Source organism: Vanellus vanellus (assembly GCF_965231255.1).
Source record: "Vanellus vanellus genome assembly, chromosome: 7".
In the NCBI taxonomy this organism is placed as follows: Eukaryota; Metazoa; Chordata; class Aves; order Charadriiformes; family Charadriidae; genus Vanellus; species Vanellus vanellus.
Genome location: NC_138912.1, coordinates 38,182,155 through 38,204,358, shown reverse-complemented (window position 1 = coordinate 38,204,358; position 22,204 = coordinate 38,182,155). Strand labels below are relative to the sequence as shown.

General features: G+C 44.9%; 1 protein-coding gene across 3 annotated transcripts in view; it reads left to right on the top strand.

Annotated features, from left to right (window-relative positions):
• Positions 1–22,204, top strand: part of MICU1 (mitochondrial calcium uptake 1) — a 111,020-nt gene that overhangs the window by 67,107 nt on the left and 21,709 nt on the right. For all 3 annotated transcript variants that reach the window (XM_082486485.1, XM_082486486.1, XM_082486487.1), the window contains exons 9-10: positions 3,847–3,929; positions 9,031–9,228. In XM_082486485.1, coding sequence (XP_082342611.1) covers positions 3,847–3,929; positions 9,031–9,228 — 281 coding nt within the window. The remainder of the gene's footprint in view (positions 1–3,846; positions 3,930–9,030; positions 9,229–22,204) is intronic.

Sequence of the window (22,204 nt, the reverse complement as noted above, 5' to 3'; positions counted from 1 at the left end):
GAGGGAAAGGAAGGAAACGGCCTTTGTTGAGGGGTAAGTGAAGTACCATGCTTCCTCTGTTCACCCTGTGGCTGCGCGAATGGGACAGAGTACTATAAGTTTCCTTAAGGAAAAGGGGGAAAAAATCCACCCCAAACACCAATTTTTAACACATTTTCCAATCTCAGGATATACACCGCTGTACCCTGGCACAGAGGATGGGGGAAGAAAGACGAGATGTGTAAATTGCTCTTTTTCTAGTATCTTGTAACTAGAGTTTTGTATATTCCTCCTCTTCCTCAAGAGGAAACAACTCTTTCCATGCAGCGCTGGATTTTGGGGCTAATAAGTAATTGCATCCGGGCTTTTGTGCAGTACTTGCAGTTAAAGCGTATAAAATTGGATGTGTTATTTAAACATTAAGAGGGGAGTTAGAAGGTGCTCAATATTGTTGCTCTCAAGGAGATGGAGAATTAATCACTGGAAATGACAGTTGGATACAGAGGAGGCTTTATGTATAAATCCCTTCAATTAGATTGTATCGTTGAAGAGATTATGAAGTTGGCGTTGGGGACGGCCGGTCCACCTGAGTACATCTCTGCTAACGCTGAAACGCTGAGGGACGGAGAGCAAAGGTCTCTCTATCCCAGCAGGCAGGGCAGAGAAGCTGCGTGGAAGCACGGCTTCCGCTGCAGGGATGGGTATGAAATAACCCACCACGTGCTGCTGGCGATTGCCGTGGTGATAGGAGCCATCGCTTATGCACGTGGTGTTTGGAATGTAAAGCCTGAATAATCGGCGCGAGGAAATTGGAAAACCGGAGATGATAACGGCGGGGCTGAATGCGCTGTATATATCAGGTGGGTAGTGACAGGCCGTTCCTGCCGTCGAGTTTAATGTTGTTATACATCTGTTTGAGGCACAAAGTGATTGGAAAAAGTGCTCTCATTAACATGTTTTCTGAATCTTTTAGTGATAGAGTGCTACAGTTTATTATAGCAAGGGAAAAACACGATGTAAAAGTCTCCTGGCCCTAAATCGAAGCTGTAACTAATGTACAAAATCCAGTTCTGTTAATTCCATATTAATTTCTTTTTGTTTGAGTGGTTCCTCTTTGTGCTTACCCTCCCACCCCCATCTGGTAGATGCCTTAACCCAGAATGCCGCTTGCAGAAACTGGTTACTTTTTGAGCAAGAAATATTAAAAGTTGATTGCAACAGATGAGGTTAAAGGAGGATCAGCCTTACCAGTGGTCCACATCCCGCTGCCAGATTTAGGTAGGGAAGAGCCATATTCAGAACAAAATAAGGGGCTAAGTTTTAATTGAACACTTAAGAAGCTAAGGGCTAGTTATAGCCTAGAGGATTCCTTAGAAATCCCAGCAAACACCAAAATTCCTGAAGGTGCTATGTATTTGAAAGTAGCAGAGCAAGATCAATTTTCATATATTACCTTAATTTAGAAAAAAATTGTGGCACTATGTCATAGCTTTAAATGGTGATGTGTTGCAGAACCCAAAATGGAAACGTACTGAAATTCTTTGGTGGGATACAGGGGAAAGAGCGTGGTTTTGCTGTGATGGGTGGCTGTGAAGCGATGCTTTTGCAGAGTTCTGGCTAAATAAACCATGACAACATAGACTAAATGCAATGAAAAATAAGGAACCAGGCTGTCTCGGGTGCGTCTCAGCTGGTGAGCTCCAGCTCATGTGTTATCTCAATCTCATAACTGGACTGAGACAGAGTTGGTAATGATTTGTTTAAATTTGCATGGTGAGACAAGAACTGAGTCTGTAAGAGAATTACCTAAAGTCCAGGTCTGCTCCTCACCCACCGGCTGCTTCACAAAGCATGGAGAACGCTCTGTAGCGCCAGAGGAATGTCCTCTGGCCAAATTGGTATTAAAATGCACAGCTGGAGCACTTGCTACAGCGTCATTTTCACAGTATCACAGTATCGCAGTATGCTAGGGATTGGAAGGGACCTCAAAAGATCATCTAGTCCAATCCCCCTGTCGGAGCAGGAACACCTAGACGAGGTTGCACAGGAAGGTGTCCAGGCGAGTTTTGAATGTCTCCAGAGAAGGAGACTCCACAACCTCCCTGGGCAGCCTGTTCCAGTGCTCTGTCACCCTCACTGAGAAGAAGTTTCTTCTCAAATTTAAGTGGAACCTCTTGTGTTCCAGCTTGAATCCATTACCCCTTGTCCTATCACTGGTCGCCACTGAGAAGAGCCTGGCTCCATCCTCATGACATTCCCCCTTTATATATTTATAAACGCTAATAAGATCACCCCTCAGTCTCCTCTTCTCCAAACTAAAGAGACCCAGCTCCCTCAGTCTTTCCTCATAAGGGAGATGCTCCACTTCCTTAATCATCTTAGTTGCCCTACGCTGGACTCTCTCCAGCAGCTCTCTGTCCTTCTTGAACTGAGGGGCCCAGAACTGGACACAATATTCCAGATGCGGTCTCACCAGGGCAGAGTAGAGGGGAAGGAGGACCTCTCTCGATCTGCTAACCACCCCCCTTCTAATACAGCCCAGGATGCCATTGGCCTTCTTGGCCACAAGGGCACAGTGCTGGCTCATGGTCATCCTGCTGTCCACCAGGACCCCCAGGTCCCTTTCCTCTACACTGCTCTCTAACAGGTAGCTCCCCATCCTATACTGGAACCTGGGGTTGTTTCTGCCCAGATGTAGGACCCTACACTTTCCCTTGTTGTATTTCATTAAGTTATTCCCTGCCCAAATCTCCAGCCTGTCCAAGTCTCTCTGGATGGCAGCACAGCCCTCTGGCGTGTCAGCCACTCCTCCTAGCTTAGTGTCATCAGCAAACTTGCTGATAGTACACTCAATTCCCTCATCTAAATCATTAATGAATATATTGAATAATATGGGCCCCAGTACCGACCCTTGAGGCACTCCGCTGGTTACCGGCCTCCAACTGGACTCTGCCCCATTGACTACGACTCTCTGGCTTCTCTCCTTCAGCCAGTTCGCAGTCCACCTAATTATCCGGTCATCCAGTCCACACTTCCTCAGTTTAGCCATGAGGATGCTGTGGGAGACCGTGTCAAATGCTTTACTGAAGTCAAGGTAGACCACATCTACCGCCCTGCCATCATCCATCCACCTCGTTATTTCCTCATAAAAGGCTATGAGGTTGGTCAAGCATGACTTCCCCTTGGAAAAGCCATGCTGACTGCCCCTAATAACCCTCTTATCCTTGATATGCCTTGAGAGGGCACCAAGGATAAGCTGCTCCATCAGTTTCCCAGGGATGGAGGTGAGGCTGACCGGTCTATAGTTACCCGGGTCCTCCTTCTTGCCCTTTTTGAAGACTGGAGTGACATTTGCTTTCCTCCAGTCCTCAGGCACCTCGCCCGTTTCCCAAGACTTGGTAAAGATGGTGGAGAGTGGTCCAGCAATGACTTCAGACAGCTCCTTCAGCACCCGCGGGTGCATCCCATCTGGACCCATGGATTTATGGATGTCCAGGTTGCTTAACTGGTCTCTGAGTTATGGATGTCCAGGTTGCTTAACTGGTCTCTGATTTTCTGTTGATTGTCATTAGAAATACTAGATGGTGTCTCGCTTTTGTGCTTTTTCTATCTGTAAATGGAATAAATTTTGTTCAAGAAACATCTCCTCCCAATCTCCTTGTCTAGACCTTTGGTAAAAGGAGCACCATGAAGCTCGTAGCTAGAGATTCCCAAGAGCTCAGTTTTCTTCTTAAAACTGCAGGAACTATGGAAAACTGCTTTTGGATAAAGCAATTCTGAACTCGTGCCTTTTTTATTGAGCTTTTCTATATTCACTAACTAGTCTTTGTTTTTTATTGTGTTTGTTTGGGTTTTTTTTTTGTGTAGCTCCCCAGAGGAATTTTGAAATCGCCTTTAAGATGTTTGATCTGAATGGTGACGGCGAGGTGGACATGGAAGAGTTTGAGCAGGCAAGTTGAACGACAGGTTGACTTCTTAATGCTATGGCATCTTAGTCATAAGTGCAGCACTCCTCTACGATGTTACTGTGTTATGTGTTATATTTGACTAATGCTGGTTTATGTCTTTTCCTTCTATGCTCTACTTCACTGCCTGTTTTGTTTTGTTGGGTTTTTTTAACTGGATATTTCAGGACATCATTTTTTGTTCAACCAGGACAACTGTAAGTATAAACTCCAATTTCCTGTCACTTTGACTGAGCCATCTTTACAAGAGGTCACCTCCAAAGTAGATTAAAGAACTTTTTTTTTTGCTCCATTGATGTCAGAATTTTGATCCTACTTTATTCCACAGCTTTTACTGCATTCCTTAATTTTGTTTGTCTTCAGAGAATAACCAGAGCAAGTCTGCTTCAAAGAAGAGTTTAGCTGCTTATTTCGGTGTAATCTAAAAACATGTTTATTTAGAGTGTATTTTCATTAGTTTTTTTCCCCTACTTCATACAAGTTTTCATCATTGGGGAGTTTGATGTAGGCTTTCTAATGAGCTTAGCCTGCATACCTGATACTGGTGAAGTCCTCCTATAACCTATGGTTTGTGATTGTGTTAGAGTGAGAATAGATTGAAGATTCGAGCTGTCATTGGGGAAGAGATCTGACTTCCCCAGGCAGAAGCGGTATGGGTTTCTTGCCTATGTAGAAAACAGCCTTAAGGCTTTGGAAACTCATAAACATCCTGAAATCGTTGTATATTAGCAAAGCTTCATGTGTGGGCTGCTCATGAAAGGAGAAGTAACTGTCTGCAAAGAAGGGAACTGGCTGGTTGGATGGGGACTCACCACCTCTGTTATCAAAGAAGAAGGTAGAGGAGATACACCATTAGTTTACCTAATTTTGATGTGGTCCCTGGCACTTCTGTGACCCCGTAGCCCTCAGGACTACGTTTAATGGGCAAGTGGAAGCTGCTGCTTCTGGGTAAAGGAAACAAGACTCTCTGGTTTAAAAAAAACCAACCAAACAAACAAAAAAAACAACCCAAACAAACAAAAAACCAACACACCTGCCCTTGTGGGTTGTTTTTTTTATGCTGGAGGACATCCGTATTTGGAGAAGGTGAAAAGCTGTGTACTGATACCGCAGAACAAAGCAGCCCTGGATAATCTAGTTAAAAATTCCTATTCGTTGTCTGATTGAATGACTAGTTAACTTCAGAAGAGTCTGTAAGAGGTCATGCTTGGGGCACTTGCTATAAATGGGAAGAACTCATGGCAAAGCAGCTCTGTTAAATTAATTCCCCCCCCTTCTAATCTTTTACAGTCATCCTCCTTAAATTATTACCTGTGAGTATGATGTCATTATTATGCATTTGCTCCACAGCTGTGTAATATATCTGGTTAACTGTACACTTTCAGATGCGAACTTTGGACTATGAGAAGAATTGGGAGTATGTTTATCTCCAATATGATATCCTTTCATGTGGTAGCTTGAGTTTTTAATTTTCCTTTGAATGCAAATTTGAATTCACAGCTGTGTCCAGGTTGTTGTGCTGTTTGGCACTGCCTCCCTACAAACTACTGACTCAGCTATGAAAAATTCCAAGTTTCCTGTTTACCCAAGCGAAAAAATGCTGTTCTTCCCTTCTATTTGCATAGTGCATGAATATAGCACTCCACTGCAGCTATCTGATAATATTTAACAATTCAAAAGGTGTTTTACAGTAGTTACTAAAGTTCTAGAGTGAAATCAATTACAGACATAAATGTATTCTAAGAAAAGTGGAGAACGGTTAACTGCTTACTAAAAATGCAGTGATGCCGAGGTACTAATGCAGGTGCCATGTTTGGCTTTTTTATTAGACGTGTAAAGTAAGAAAGAATGTTTCTTGAGGATGGATCTTTCGGAAGCGCTATGAAGATGAAAGTACAAAATTGAATTAAATGATTTCAAATCATCCAGTAGGCAAAGGGACGTTATACGTGCATTAAGTCATATAAAAATCCTTAGGAAGAGGGACATTTTTTTGTTAAGCTTGTTACGTGCGTCACTGCCTCTGTATAAAGCAATAAAATTCCTCGTTAGCATCAGAGTATTTGGGGGAAGGCTGATCTTCCAGGGCTTTTGAGTCAGAGGATGAAGGAGCTGTTTTGGAAAGTGGGAAGAAGCTGACAATATCTTTGCAGATATCACTATAGCTGATTTGCTGCGCTTTGCAAACAGAATTAAAGGAAAGGCATAGCTTCAGCGCAAGGCACATATATAACGTTATACACATATATAATGTAACGCATGATAATTTATAGAATAAATACTCTTTTTCACTCCTTATGGAAATGCCTCAGTAAGAGCATGAAGGAGGGCAGGGTTTGCAGATCTGTCCCATAAACATCTTACCTGGTAGGGGCAGCTGGAACTGGCCCTTCCAGAGGAATATGCTACTAGAGGTGGCATCAGTTTGGAAGAGCAACGTTGCTATGGAGAGAATGGGGAGAAAAAAAGAAGGGAAAGAAAAGGGTCATCGCAGAAGCATCGTACAGTCTCTGCTGGCTGTGAGCACTGGGAATGAATTTCTTACTCCTCTTTCACACACTTTGGAGACATCCAACAGCAGTTTTCTTTGCATTAGTGTCTCACAAACCTTAAGAGTATTCATCAAGGAATAAAATTAGTCGTGGTAATTTAGCTAATATGCGAGTAAGTCGGAGGCTTTAACTACCTAATAAGAAAATATTGAGTTTCTTCAAGCACCACTGAAGAGCCTCAGATTTGTTTTCCAGTTGATGCATATGGTTAGTGCATAGTGTTAGGTAGTTTGGTGCCTCCATCAGTATCATCTTCAACTTTCAACCTTCAGCATGTAAATTATTAGTTTACTCTTCTATTTTTAATTCAAAAGTCAGATGAAAAGTAGTAAACTCAAGCAGTGTTACTCGTGATTTCTGTTCAAACCATTAACTATTTTCATTGATTTTTTTTTTTTTTTTTCCTTTTTTATTCCTCTTATCTGGTGCAAAAGATGAAATGGATTGCAAACACTTTGGCTGAAATATGTACAAAAGGCAGTGAAGCAGCTCTGTGCTTCACATCCTTGGTACGATCGATGAGCTGTGGGGGAGGACAGCACCAGTTGGGCTGGAGGACAACTTCTTGCAGTGGTTGTCTGCCTTTCTGCGTAATAGAAGAATTACCCAAAATAGGGACCAGCTGAATAATTTTGGCTCCAGTGCCTACAGATGGATTTTCAAACTGTCTGGTACTTGTTATAGATGGGGAGAGAAGAAGGGTGTAGGATGCCTTATAAATAACACCCGGGAAAAGATGCTCTATCGAACAGCCTGCAGGGTGGTAAACACTCGCTTCTGCAGAAACAGGGGCAGTTTTCCAAGCTGGTCATAAACTGCATTGCTTCAGACAGTTTATAAATATTTGTCTCCAAAATGTGCATGCAGAGCTCGCAGTTAAAGTGGAGCACAACGCAAAATAAGGACTTGGTGTTTACAGTGCAAAAATCCTTCCTCGCATCACAGTGCATGATTTCAAAGGAAAAAAAATCCCCAAACCTTTCTTCTGTGTTTCTTTTTCCTTCTGACTTGACCTGGTTTTCTTTGTAGTGGAAGAATAGCCAGTAGTCTGTGGTTTGGAGGCGGCGTTTCAAGGAAGGTGAGCCCAGCAGTGATACGCGGCGTTCTCCTCTGGAGCATCCCCTTTGGGGTTGTTCCAGCGCTTGCTCTCTTGTTAGAAAAAAATTGAACATGCCGTATACCACGATAACGAGGTTCTGGCGTCCTTTTGACAGCTGGAGCTCCTGGCAGCTGTTTTTCTTCCCTTCCAACTTTTGTCGGCAGGAGGAAGAGGCTGAAGGCAGAGCAGTGGTGTTTACTGGAGCTTTGGGAAGCCTGTGCCATCAAGGCTGAGTGCCGGGCAGCACATTGGGTGGCTTTTTTTCCCCCTCCTTTCTCCCACTCTTTGTCCTTAATACGAATCCTTCTGCTTTGTTGGAAGAGATGTGTTGTTATACAGAGAATAAGCCCGGCTTCTCACATCCCAGCAATAATCATTCAGACGGGCAGGTGCTGGGAAGGGGTAGTGGGATACTTGGGGATGGAGAGAGGAGGCGAGTGTGCATTTGGCTTAGCTGCCCCTTTTTAAATTAGCACGGGACCCTTAAAATAACCAACTCTTGGATTTTTCAGGCTGTCGCATCCTTCAAATTCAACCTTTTGCCATATCGTAGAGGGTAGGGGGGTTGTCCTGCGCAACCTTGCTCTGTCCCATAGCATCCACTTCAGTTGAGTGGTGCCTTTGAGAAGGTACAGGCGCTGCTGAGAGCTCAGGGGAGGAGGAGGTGGCTGTTTGCCTGTGTGGTTTGTTAAAAACATTGAGATATTGCTGTTATAATGTGTGCTTTCGCACTTGGCTGTGTTTGTGCAAATATATCGGTCTGCTGAGATACTCGGATACTTCAGCATTACTTGTTATTCCGCTGGCATTGCTGCTGGGGTTTTATTTGGGCTGCTGCAGCCTGTGGGACTTTTGGAGAGCCTTTTGCTCTGGGTGGGTCAGGCTGTGCCCGCAGCTCCGCTTGCCGCACAGCCCCAGGGACGGAGGAGCTTCCAGCAGGCAGCAAGGACCGGGGGCGCCCTTGGGTATAAAACCCCTGGTTTTGTGCACAGGGGTGAGGGGACGCAATGTGAGCTAACCGGGGTTGGTGTGAACTGACAAGGATGTGCAGTAAAGCAGGAGTGGAAGCTCCAACACCTGTGCAGGCTTTTTTTCTGCCCTGCGGTTGCCTCAGCTTTCTCTCCTCCTGCGACTGCTGGGAGCGAGCTGCTCTCTGCTGACCAGGCGTAGGATCAGCACTAAAATGCTCATCTGCAAACTGGGTGGATTGTGCCTTAAAACTCCTTTTAAGCATTTTATACTCTTCTTTCTTTAAAGAGGACTGAAAAAAAACAAAGCCTAAGTTCAGCCAAATTTTTGAATTGTCATGTATTTAAGAATTATTTCAGGCAAATAGAGGATGACACGTCTGAGCCTGGGGTACTTCATACTGATACTTGACTAGTATAAGTCCTAGTGGTGGTTTTGATGTTAACATCCTACCTCTTATTTTTAGGTCCAGAGCATCATTCGCTCCCAAACCAGCATGGGCATGCGCCACAGAGACCGGTCTACAACGGGGAATACCCTGAAAACTGGCTTCAACTCTGCGCTGACAACATACTTCTTTGGGGCGGATCTGAAGGGGAAGCTGACCATCTCCCACTTCCTTGACTTCCAGCGCAAACTGCAGCATGATATTCTGAAGCTTGAGGTTTGGGTTGTTTTTTACACATGGGGGAGGGCAGCACAGCACAGACTGTGCTGCATGATGTAGTTTTTTGGAGGAAGAGCAAGAGTGTGTGAAGAGTTCAGAGGGTATTACTACAGCTGCGGCTCATAGCACTCGCAGATCAAACCTGTTGTTAAATTTCTGATGAGCGTTTCGGTGCCTGTGGCACTCCCCAGGAACATCTCTAGCTTTTTGTTGGCAGCTGTTCTTGTGAAGTTGCAGCAGCAGCTGGCACATCCCGGGTGCGTGTCTCTCCACATGGTGCTTGCCTTGCTGTGGCCTTGGCACTGCTGATGGAGATGATGGAGATGCTTTAGAAAAAACACAGTAGAGGTGGTGAGTGGGCTGTTGCTACCTTACTGAGTTGTCTCAGTCCTCATGAGTGAGCTGTGCCCTGAAGGACCAGGCTTCATAACATTCCCAAAACTCTTCATCTTGGCTTTTGTCCCCGCCGCCTTCTTTGCTTCATTATTCTGAATATTTCTGCTACGTAAACGTTCAAGCCTTGTTTGAATCCTGCTAAATAGGTGGTCCCTGTTATGTGACCTCCATTATTCACTCTTGGATTAATGTGCTGTGTAAATGTTGTCCCTCTCTTCTGAGGTGTGGTTTTCTTTTTTTTTGCCTTTCAATCGAATTGAAGATTTCCTCTTTTTCTTTCCATTACCATGAGTTAACAGCAGCTCCCAATCTCCTGTTCCTAGTCACATAGCCTGAATTTTAGCATCAAGCTTCAAAATTTGGTTCTTTTGAATAAAACAAGTACAAGAACAGCAGCAGGGTCTGTGTCTCAGTTCCCAAGTGGAGCTGACTCAGAAACGGTGCCCTTCTCTGCAGGAGGCTCAGAGGTTCAACCTGGCTTGAGCAAATCCAGGCTTTTATTTGCATCAGAAATGAGGATTTGTGCACAAGAAGATCCCCACACAACCATAACCTGCTAAGACAACAGTATTCGGAGTTCGCTGTCACTTCAGTCTGATGTATTAATGTCTGTGTGCTCAGGTTGTGTGATCCAGCTAATGGATAGCATTTTATTAAGTTCCTATTAAGTCAATCATTGCAAACTTAACCTGAATTTATTCCCTTTTTTATTTGGAGTTTTACGAATCTAAGCTAGAAACTGACTCAAGGACTAAATTATTTTTTTTTTATGAAGGTAATTGTCCAGTTTGCTGACTTCATGTAACTGGTCATTAAAGCGGGTGGTGTGGCTCTGTATCTGCAGGGGGAATGGGCTGGTTGAAGAAAACGTTCTTGAGACTGGAAAGTGTTGATTCTGCAGTGCCACTACAAATTGAAAACAAATGCAATACTTTTTAAGGTTAAGAAAGATAAGCTGAAACACAAAAAGAAGATAAATAGAGACTATTCTATCCTCGTTTGTCTTCCTGCTCCAGGGATGGGCAATGAGGAGGTGCTGAAGTGTTATTCCTGACCCTCTGCTGGAGTCATGTGCTCCCTCCACGGGTTCCCACTTAGCTCATTAAGAAGCAATAGGGTTTTTTCAGTTTCATGGTACTCGTTCTTCTTTTCCTCCTGCAACAGTTAAGTATTAATTTAGTTTTTAGTGGTTTTAGTCAATTGTACATCTTTCTGGTGAATATTAGTTGCCTTTCTAACAAGTTATTTATTAATTTGGGACAGTACAAGATATTTATGTCTTGGTGAGTTAATGAATATCATAATTGCATCATTACTGAATTCCTGACAGCACCCTTGAGCGCAGTACCATGCTGTGCTTAGCATTTTTGGTACTTATTTTAACTGAAAAATTGACCTATGCGAAGGTAACAGTTCTCTTCTGACAAACTTAATGTTTTCCTGAGTTCACGATACTAAAGCATGTGATTTTTCTGTTCATAGTTCTCATAGATTTAGGCAATACAGGCCTATTTCTGTCCTCAGCATTATGCAACGTGGCCTCTCTCCTCTTGGGTTTTTATCTCTTTTGACATGATCTCCCACCTTCTCTCCTTGCTTCACATTTGATGTGCGTGTTCACAGTTCAGTGGCTTTTCACACAAGTGTCTAGTGGGTTTGCGTTGCTTCTTTTCCGAGGAGCACTGTACTGAACTTACCACATTTTTTAAGTGGCTGATTCAGAGAAGAGACATCCCTCAAGTATTTACCTTGACCCTGTACAAATCAGAAGAACGTGAGAAATGATGCTAGGGAAATACTGTACTACAGAGCATCAGGTAACTCATATAGCTGATTTTTAACAGCTTCCCTTGTTTTATGTGTCTATTTGGGTAATGAGCGTGTGAGCACAGTGGTCCTTCATCAGCCTCGTGCTCGACTGCCCATGTAGATCATCTGTGGATCCTTCTCTTGGTGTGGTTAGTGTTACCAGTGGACAAGAAGGAGCAGAAAAGAGCTGGTGGCGGATTTGCCAGGGGCTCAGCTGAACTCTTGTACCCTTATCGACTCATCCTTTGCTGGCTTAGCAAAAGTACTACATGGTCTGAAGGTGGGATGTTAATTTGAAAACCAGTTTTTGTTCATGTTTGGTGTCTGAACTCCAGAAAAGGCTGTGGGGAAACGCACCGTGAGCGTGTCTGAAGAGTATCTCCTGGGGCTGGTGCAGCCCCTGAGTGACACAGTGTCTCTGTTCTCAAATTGGGATGCTTCCTTTCTCTATTCCAAAAGAAACTTGCTTTAAGTAAGACCTCTTTTAGTCCTGTTTTCCCTTCGGCTCAGAATCCGAGCATATCTGAAATTAATACACTTGAGTACCAGTTTCTTCTGCTGACTGAAGGCGGAACAATAGTTTCCGACCATCTGAACCCACTTTCCTCTTACTGATTTTGGTTCTTTTTTTTTTCTTACCAAAATATTCATTAATATTTCTTATTAAGATCAAGCAGAAACTTTCTCAGAGGAATTAGATCAGAGAGAGCCCTGAACATTTCAGTGTTCCTTATGGCTGAAGCACTGACAGCATGCTTAAGTAATTGTGGCCTGGTGTTTTTGTCTTCCCTTCTGCTTATTTTTTTGATGAAAGTACGTTTTCCATCATTTTATGGAGACTCAGCAATCAGCTTAGTTGTAGGAAGAGAAGGATGAGAAAAGTAACCACAGCCAGAGGGAGAGGAGAAGCTTTTAGTGGCTTATTACAACTTTTTGTGGTTTGGCTACTTTGAGGAAGCCGTGGTGTCCTTATTGCGTTGCGGGGTGGTACGGCTTAGCTAAGGCTGAGCCATGGGAACCAACCCACTGAATGGGACAGGCTCCCAGCAAAGTCCTCGCTGTTTTCTTACTGCATTTATGCTGCCTTGCATTAATGCCTGTGGAAAGACTTCCTTTCTTGTCTCTTAGCATGACAAACGGTGACAAGTTAGTCTGGACAGGCTCTGCAGCTACAATGTGTTGTGCTGGGACAGGCGGTATTGGGCGCAGATGGAGCTTTTTTTTTTTTTGAATGAAAGTACTCTGCGAGTTAAGAAGATGGATAGGACTTGACATCATCGTTTATGCTATTTCTGCTTGTTAGTGTCTGTCCTAGATAGTCCCGTGGCCTTGGTGGGCTAAGAGGAGTCCCAGCCAGCCCGTGGGTCTCTTCCAGCCTAAATTTTTCTATGATTCTGTAAGTGCGTGTAGAAGAGATGTGTTAGCCCTTTGTTCTCCCTGAAAGGCAACCCAAAAACCTGCTGATAGCAGTGATTTAAGCTCTATACTTAGTTTTGTTTTATTTCCTCAGGCCTCTTTGCACCAGCAGTGGGATATGTGCCTATGGCGTAAGACCTTAGTAACAAAAATTATTTTCCAAATTGCCTGCAGTGAGATTTCTATAGCACATTGTTTCCCTGACAGTTACTCACAGAGGGCATTTGTTCCCAGCTGAACTGGTGAAGCAGGTACTAATCCAGCTGTACGCCTAGTAGGTGTGGGGCTGTTTTCCTGGCGGGAGATGCCACGGCTGGAGAGGCGAAGTTGTGCCGCACGGCTTTGAGCAGCCCCACGTCTCAGTCTGGTGTGATGTGGGGTCTGCACTTCGAGGTGGTGGGCTGCAGCTTCCCATGGAGGAGCTTGCCAGATAGGTTGAAGAGTCAGGTCCTCATGCAGGTGTGTATTCTTATGCTTAAACATAGGGATCTTTGCAGGTTGTCGTTTACCCAAGGATCAGGGATGCCCCAGTAGTGGTCCCTCCCAAGCCAAAAGGTCTTCCAAGCGCTGGAGGAAAGACAAGTAAAATGGGATTCTGTGAGAATATGGCAAAGGTACCACACATCCTTGCTGTCATCCAGAAAATCACTTATTTTATGTGCCTGTTCTGGGACAGGTGATGTGAGAGTAACTTCTTTACCCTGGAAACTCCTATTTTCATGACGAACGCTGCTAACGATTGCTGCTTGGTTTGGTTTTCATGAAGAAGTGGTGACGGATGCTTTTCTATCTGCACATGTCTCGTTAGAAAGCCCTAGATCTTTTTGGATCTCAACCCTTAATAAATATTCTGGTTTTAGAAGCCATTTCTAATGCTTCACAATCTGGTCTTAGGGTAATAACTTGCGTCCGTAAATGCCTTTCTGTTCTGAGTCCCAGTGATGGGGTTGTTGGTATCTGAGTAATCCTGTACCAAGTATTAAAAACTTCTGTTTATGGCATCTTCCGATAGAGACAGGAAGCACAGCTTTGGGTTCTGCCTTGTTTTTATATGGGCTTGCAGACTGATACAGACTACAAGTGATTTGTTAACATGGGCAACAAAGTTTGCAGTAATGAGTCGCATATCTTTAACTGCTGCAGTGATTTAGGTGGAAAAAAAAGTGTAACTTAAATAGTTTTGACTGGCCTGAAAAATGAAGTCTGGCAGTGTCAGATTGGCTAAGCTTTGTCAGGAAGGGCCCAATATTCGGACTTTTTAGAGGTCAATTTGCTATCGAACTTACATGAGACACTTTTAAATCACCCTTATGGCAGTCTCTGTCATGGTTAGCTGTGTTGTCTCACAGAGCTGTCCTTTACCTGCTGATCTGCTTACCATCAGCTTCACTGCTGGCCTGGCCGCTGTGGGAACAATGATGGGGGTGTCACGTTTTCTCTTTTTTTTTTCCTTATAAATTCCTCCTCTGCGTCCTGTAATGTATTTTGTATGTTACATAGTTTTGTCAGTTCTATATCTATATCCTCTATATCTCTTCCTTTAGTCCCCTACTTGCTTTCTATTCCTTTGCATGGTCCTTACATATGAAAAGCCAAACCAGCACTTGTGAAGTTGTCTCTTTAATGGGGCAATTAATGGCAGGTACAAAATTTGCTTGGGTTCTTTGTTAGTGATTTCCTGACCTGGTTGCAGCACTTAGACGAGGTGTCTGTCGCTGTGGCATCTCTGATGTCTAAAGGTATTGAGCCACCTGGGATGCTCCAGTGAGGCTGTGAGGTATGAGATATACCAGTGAGGTATGAGATATTAAAAGATAGGCTTTGAAACCACGCAGTGTGCCATGGGGAAGGAGGGGAGGATGGGCTGATTGTTAAATAGAGAAAGTCTAAAGTGTGCCTCCCGGGTCCTCTGTTTATCCCAGAGGATGAGCAATTCAGTGGGAAGGTGAGGTGGGGACACAGCATTGGGAGGACCCAGGATCTGTAATGTGAACCACACGGCTTGAGAGCTCCCGGCCCCCGGGGAGCACAAGTGGGAGGGAGGCAGTCCAAGCCCTCCAGGTGGTGAAGGGCAAACAATGGCTGCTGTGAGAGGTAATAGGTAAAGTACAGAATTAGAGCAGGGAGAGGAATATTAATAAGCTGAAAATACAATTAAAAAGCAGCCGCTTTTTAGGCAACTAAATTAAAACCTGGAGCAGCTTGGCTTTTACATTTGTGTTCTGGTCCGTTGCCTAGGAGCTTCGTCTCGGCTAAGACAACAGACCAAATGTGCACTTATGGACTGCCTGTGCAGCTGCAGGATGGATGCTGTGAAGCCGAGAGACATGGGAGATATCAGTGGAGAATCAGATCTGTTTCCTGCGGGGAGACCTCCTGCAGTGATCCTCTGCTACCCTGTTGTCCCTTTGTGCTGTTACGTACCAAGTTCAGCCTGAACCTCTTTCTCTTGGTCAATCCCAGCTGGCAGAGGCAGGTTGGGAATGAAGGGGTCAGCAGACAGGATGTCTTGGAGATCATACCTGTCTTGACCTGAGTCTGAGAGCACATGCTCTGTGTCACTAGTGTCATCCCCTGACACTAGCTTCAAGGTATGTTGGTAGCCGTTAACCTTTAAACAACAGCTCTGGAAGGGAAGAGGAACTTGACATTGAGGCTTTCCTCCCCCAGAAGTCCTTACTAGAGTCAGGGATGGACAAGGCCATGATGGGTTTAGTGCCAAGGAGAGAGGAGTTATCAGGCTCGTTCCCACAGTTCTGTATACTCCCTCTTCTGTGTTGAATGTGTTAGAAGTTTTAGGGAAGGCTGATGACCGTGACTTTGTGATGGATAGCCATGAAGGCGGTGTGGATGACAGAATTTTGTGACATCTCCAGTTAAAAATGGGATCACATGACCACCATGAATAGTTTAATGTCAGGGAACTCTGTAGTTAAGGAGTCACAGCCCAGTGTATATGTAAGCTGGAAATTTCTAGGCAGGCAGTTGAAATTATTTGCACAGCTCATCATGTTTTTGATGGCATTCAAAGCTCCTGGTGGCCTGCTTTTGTCTTGGCATGAGAATGGAAAGGGACACGTGAAGCTTTCATGTTGACAGGACTGTCTCAGTTAGGGTTTGGGGAAAAGCTGGCATTCAATTTTTGTCCAATGTTGGCCAAAGACTTGATAAGAATTCAGAGTGGGATGTTTGTATGGAAAAAAAAAAACTGGAAAATAGGAGTAAGTTGTGAGGCTGTGGCATGTGCAGCTTAAAGGAAAGGCAGAAGGGAGATTTAACTGTCTCAGTAAACATGAGGAATGTTACTTCCCTATAAAGAAGTCTGAGGCAAGTAATTTTCATCCATCAGTAGCAGCAGAGCAGGTAATGAAAGGCTTAAATGTGCACCAGGGAAAGTTTAGTTTAAATACAAGATGGGTTGAATTTCAGTACCTTTTTTCATTAAGGAGGGGGAGTGCCAGTGGGTGGTTCACCCTCACGGCTGAGGTACAGAAAGCTGTGCTTCATGCCTCTATCGGAAGATGCTCTAAATGCTATTCCTAACTGATTCCTACCCAGTACAGGCTGCAAAAGTAAGCGGGGAAATCATCTGTGCCAGAGAAATCAAACCCTTCCAGTGCCTCGCTCCGAAAGGTGGAGGAAGAGTCAGGTATCAGCTGTGGGGTGGTTTAGGGAGGCTCAGGATCACATCAAGCGTCTGCACGTCAGCTGTGAAATGCTTGGTGAGACATCTCGAGGTTGCTGACCAGTGTGCTTCAAGGAGCGATGGGTACACCGGCCCTCGGGCTCTGCTTCAATCAACTCTGTGTTCAGCCTACGTGAGCATGGGAAGAGCGTGTCTGGCTGTGCGGTCGTCTTCGACATACCCGTTGAATTGAAATCAAGTAAAAGCACTCAGGCAGCTGCTTCTTAAATTGTGCCTTAGCTGTAGCTTGGGTCCGCTCCATCAGCAGCGACAAGCGAGCAGTTGCAGCACTACGACTGGCACTGACACGCTGAGGTTAAGGGCCGTGACGCTGAGCAGGTACCCAGTGTCCAGCTGAGAACGTTCTGTGGTCAGCAGACCGAAAGAGTCAGTGGTCCAGAAGTGTGCTAGCAAAAATCACATGGGTGTGACAATACACATGCGTTGACATGCTGCAGCTGCTTGTGAGCATGGCTGGAACGTGCGCAGGAGGCAGCTCTGCCATCTCCTCGTTTGGGATGGGTGCTTCATGGACTGATTAAAGCAACCATTGCATTGCCTGGTGAGGAAACACCCACTATGGTATATGCTGCCACTTTGCTTGTAGTTGAACCAGGTGACTTAAATGTGGTCGATACAGCGGCTCTGCAGGAGAAGCGGTTTGAGGGTTTTATTGGGATTTCTGTTTATTGCATCGTTAGTAGCAGTTGAGGGTTTTGCTCTGTAACAACAAGCTCCTTTGGTTTATGAAGTGTGTGTAAATCCACTCCCAAGCTCCCGCCGTGCAGCGCGCTGAGCCCTGCGCTCACGCAGGCAGCACAGCCTTTTGTAGGACCCCTGCGAATAAAATACCAAGAGTGGTATTTTGATTAATTACATTGCCACGAGAGTGTGTGTGGAGGTTTGTATCGCCAAGTCCATAAAGTAGAAGGGATAAGCTAGTTGGAGTAGATTATATTGTTCATGTGCACACAATTCAGGTAACCAAGAGGTGGGTAGTCCCAAAAGTTGATGGGCAAGAGGCTGGGGACGTCAGCGTGAACATGTTGGGACTGCAGCCGTGAAGCCGCGTTAGTTGGGTGATGCGCCCGGGCGTGTAAGCCCCGTACGGAGGAAAGCTTCAGGCCAACATGAGCTCGTGCCTGGCAAGCTCGGCACATGCAAGTTTTCATGTTGATGCTGGGTTTTGTGCTGTTAGTGAGGTGGGAAAGGCAAGAACTTTCTTGGAAGCTTCTGCAGCTTTGTTTTGTTACTGCGGAGCCGTTGCTGAGGCATTTGCAGTGTCCCGGTTAGCTGACAAAAATCAAAGCAGACATTTATGGCTACATGTTTTCCATCTTCTCATGGACCCTCAAGTACAGTGACTACGGGAACATGGGCAATGGGTTTTATTAATCAGGAAAAAAACCAAAACGTTTATTGCCTAATGGGCTTGCTGTGCTTCCTTGAGAATGTCAGTCAGCTTCTTAAGCACAACCCAAACCAAATACAAATCGAGTCCTGCATAACAGCACACTAAAATTGCTGGTTGGGAAGTTTGCAATGAACAGTTCTTACAGCAGGTATCTGACTTCTGCCTCCTCCTTCTGCTATATGAACAAATGCTTTAGTTCTCTTGCTCTTTTTCCCCTTTCAGGCTCCGAATACAGAGCTGTTCTGCACCTCCACACGGTGCTGTCTGTGCGTCAGCTCCTGACTTTGCTTCTGTTGGTGCATTAAGGACGTGGGAGCAGGACGCAGGCACTCCCTTTTCCCTGCCAGACTGAATCAAACAGCTGCAAACTTATTTTTCTTGGCATATTGAGTGCCAAGGTCAAGCAGAAACAGCGTAAACTCTAACAGGCAGTAAAAGAGCTATATTTCTTAATAAAATTGTGTATATTAGTTCCGTGGAGATTTTTATTTATGTTTTTTCAGAGGAATAGTTTGGCTCCGGTACTTGTGGCTCTGCCATCTCGTGGGTATCCCTGCGGAGTGGGGGCTGGGAACTTGTACTGCTTCTGAACTTTGCTCTTTTCTCATTCAGCGAGCGTGTAGGATGGAAAAGCCGCTCCATTCCTCGTGCCGAGGTACCAGGAACATTGCAAGGGCAGGAGGGGCAGTAATGGAGCCAGGTCTGGAGAGCAGCGGTGGGAGGTGGTTGCCTGTCTCTTCCCCCTCTTCATCCCAGCAGTCAGGCGAGTGCTCCCCTTTAGTTTCAGACGTGTCCTTTCCCCTTAGTATTACTGACTCCTCTCCTTTACATTTCCTTCCTTTTGTTCCTCCACTGCCTGAAATTTCAAAATGCAGATCTTTCTCAGAGCTGGCAAGAAGCTATTTTGATTCATGAGGAGGAATTTCAGGTGTGGCCATCTTTACATAACCTTTTTTTAATTGCTCATTAAAGTGTAACAAGTTGCTGGGGATGGGAATTAATTTCTTTTTCCCCTTGCAGGCAGCAGTGGCATGCCAAGGTCAATGAAACCTCAAAAACATCTATCTAACACCTGGTCTGCTGGGATTGCACTGCCGCTGACAGATGTACATTTTTAACCTGGCTGCTACATATTCACTTAACCTGCTGTCGGAGAGCAGAGGGAAAGCACAAACAGGGAAAGCATTGGATTTTTCTCATGTGAAAATAGCTCCCTTTTCTTTCATATTATTTTTTTTAAAGATAAAAGAGAAGCAAGCTGCTGCTGGTAGCATTGGGAACACTTTTTCCTCAGCTGATCCAGCTGTACAAACCCACACTTGAGTCCAGGGAGTCAGGTAGGGGAAGGAGTTAATGGGCTGTTAAATAATTTGGATGCTCTGGCTAGTTTTATGAGGCTCAGAAGTAGTTTCCAAACCTGAGGACTTTGTGGTGCCGTCTGCCTGTCCCCGGTGGAGCGGGAACCGCCATCAGCAGTAGGCAGCATGCCAGCTCGGCGCAGCGAGTGTTGCAGGACGCCGGGGCAGGAGCTGCTGCAGCACTGCAGGCAGAGAGCTTCTCCGCTCGCTCCAAGCATCGGAGGTGGTCCTGGGGGTTGTGGTTTACTTCTCTGGACGGGTTATCCAGCTCTAGACTGACTTTCTTGGGCAGCCGGGGTCCGTGCTACCCAGCATTGCGGGGTGATGCCCAGAACAGCGTGTGCACAACAGTTCAGGCTGGGTTTGGCATTCCTCCTCTGCATCCTTCCCATTTGCATTTCTCCCGCAGTTGGTAGCTCTGATAGTCTTTACGACTGTTTCTTCGACTGGTTTTTACCAAATAATGTAACTGGGCTTCATTGATCCTGTCCAGTGGCTCTTTGCGTGCTGGCAGTGTAGTGCGTTAGGCTGTATGTGGTGCTTTCACCTTGCAAAACCCAGTGGTTCAGACCTATGTGCACTGGAACATTTCAGCATAATTAAGAAAAAAAGGAAATATTTTGAAACCTTTGATCTCTCCAAACAAAAAGCCTTCAGAAATTTTTGCCTCGCTTTCTTTTGTGGCAATAATTTGGTGGCTGTGCAAACACTGCAGCTTACTCCCAAATATATTAATTTTTCTTTTTGGATGGAGGAGGTTGCTGGGGTTTAGGAAGATGTACAGTGTTTCCCCCCCCCCCCCCCTTTTTTTTTTTTCTTCCTCTGTCATAGTTGTATATGCAACTTGACAAGAGATCCTGGCAGCCGCCTTCTCCAGAACAGTAAACAGAGCCAGCGCTGCAGTAGTTTGCAGATAAATAATGTATTACAGCCTGTCAAATACAGCTTTGAGCAAATACCAGTTTAAAGGGTCGTATATTGTGAATCTGAATATTATCCTACAAATCATTATTTCCCAGACCCTTTTGACTCCTTATTACATACACCGCGGCTCTTGGAACAGGTCGCCTTTTTCAAGTAACCCTAAACCTGACAGAATTAGTGTTAGCAATATATCTGCTATTGGTGTTTGTTTAGCCAGCATAAATAAGCTCAAAAATCATTCCTCAACTCTCTTCTCTCCATCCAAAAGTCCTTGTAGATTTAATTTTTTTTTTCTTTTGCTATCTCAATTAGAAATCAGAAGTGGCATGCACATGTTTATTTTTTCAATGCTTGCTTTGAGATTTTAGGGGCTACATAGTTTGTTTGATCGGTTTATAGGAGAAGCCTTCCTAGAAATTTAGGAGCCTGTTAAAATATAGCTAGGTATTTTGCTGATATAAGTGTTTAAAAAAGATAGAAGTTATATTGCAGGGATGCCTGGTTGCTATTAGTTTGAAGTTCAAGAATACCTACATCAAATTTACAGAAGAGATGTTTAGGAGTATATGGAAAAATAAAAACTTAAGTTGAAGATGCTGATTCTTGCACAGCAGGAGTACTGTGTTTCATGGTATTTGTGTTTAATATCCCCTTTAAAACTGTGATGTGACCATGTCTCATATTCTTCCCTGGTGTTTATGGACTGCCAAGACCCTGCAGTAACCCTCGGAGGCTCCTGGGCACTGATAGGTATGGACATAATTGCAGAAAATGCAGTGCATATCGCTTCCTCCGTGTGGCTCAGCAGTTGGTTTTCCCATCGCAGGATAAGTCCAGGGAATATAGATTCAAGTCCCAAAGCACAGACAGAGCATATTTTCCCCATCAAGTCGCCCCAGGGCTGCTGGAAGGGTTGCACCGTAGAGGTGATCAGCAAACAGCATTAGAGGTGCCACTGCTTTTTCTCTTTTTGGTGGTGCTTTAGGAAAAGTCTGAGCTGCGTTTCCATCGTGCTGTGTTGTGACAGCTGCGTCTTTCACGTTGATAGGCTTCGAGGCTCTTGCTGGTTTTGGTTGATCTTAAATGCCATTTGAATCTATGCTGAGTGCAGCCACTGGAACGGCGTGATGGTTATTTTAACAATCTTCTTCAGCAGACAAAGCAAGCAAAACAAGAGAAGCCACCATTCAGTGTACAGACTGAACCAGTGATGCCAGGTTAGGAAGGAGAAGAAATCCCGCTTTTCAGGTGTGAGGTCTTTATATCCATTTGTGGTTGTATGGTGATGCTAAACCCTCTCTGAAGGTTTTGGTGCTCTGGCATCCCTCCTCGGGCAATTGCAGAGCTGGTGTTGCTCTCTTGGGTGTAGTTTGGTCTGGGGGTAGCAATGACAATACAGCGCTTGCTGGTTTTTAAGCAGTTTTTTATATTTGCAATCTCTTATTAGACAGGGTTTCAGCACTGGGATTTCAGGTAGAAATTTCCCATATTAATGCTATTGGTTATGACAAATGTAATGAGGAGGGAGGAGAATCGGCTGGAATGAGAAGTCTTCCCCTGAGGAATGTCTGGTACCCAAACTTGACCTTTTTCTGAAGGAGGGATGTCCTGGGGGCAAGATAAAATTTCATCTTGCGTTTTCTTTTCAAAACACCACCGTGTCTCAGCCGAAGCCATGTGTCCCGACGCATTGAACCTGAACTGGAAGGGACGATTCAGCCCTTACTCCCCGACGTGTGGCACGCCAGGGCTGCAGGGCTGCGTTCACAGAGATACGATGCTGTTTGTACCCTAAACCTTCAGTTTAAATGACATTCCCTGGTTTCCCCGTTGTTTCTCAGTTTGGAAAAGTCTACATTTACAAGGTGGATGGTCCGAGTCTGTGGCAGCGTTTACAATGCTCTATCTCCGTGGTTAAGGAGGACCCGGAGGAGGTCCTCCTGCCCATGCCAGATGGCTCCTTAGCCATCC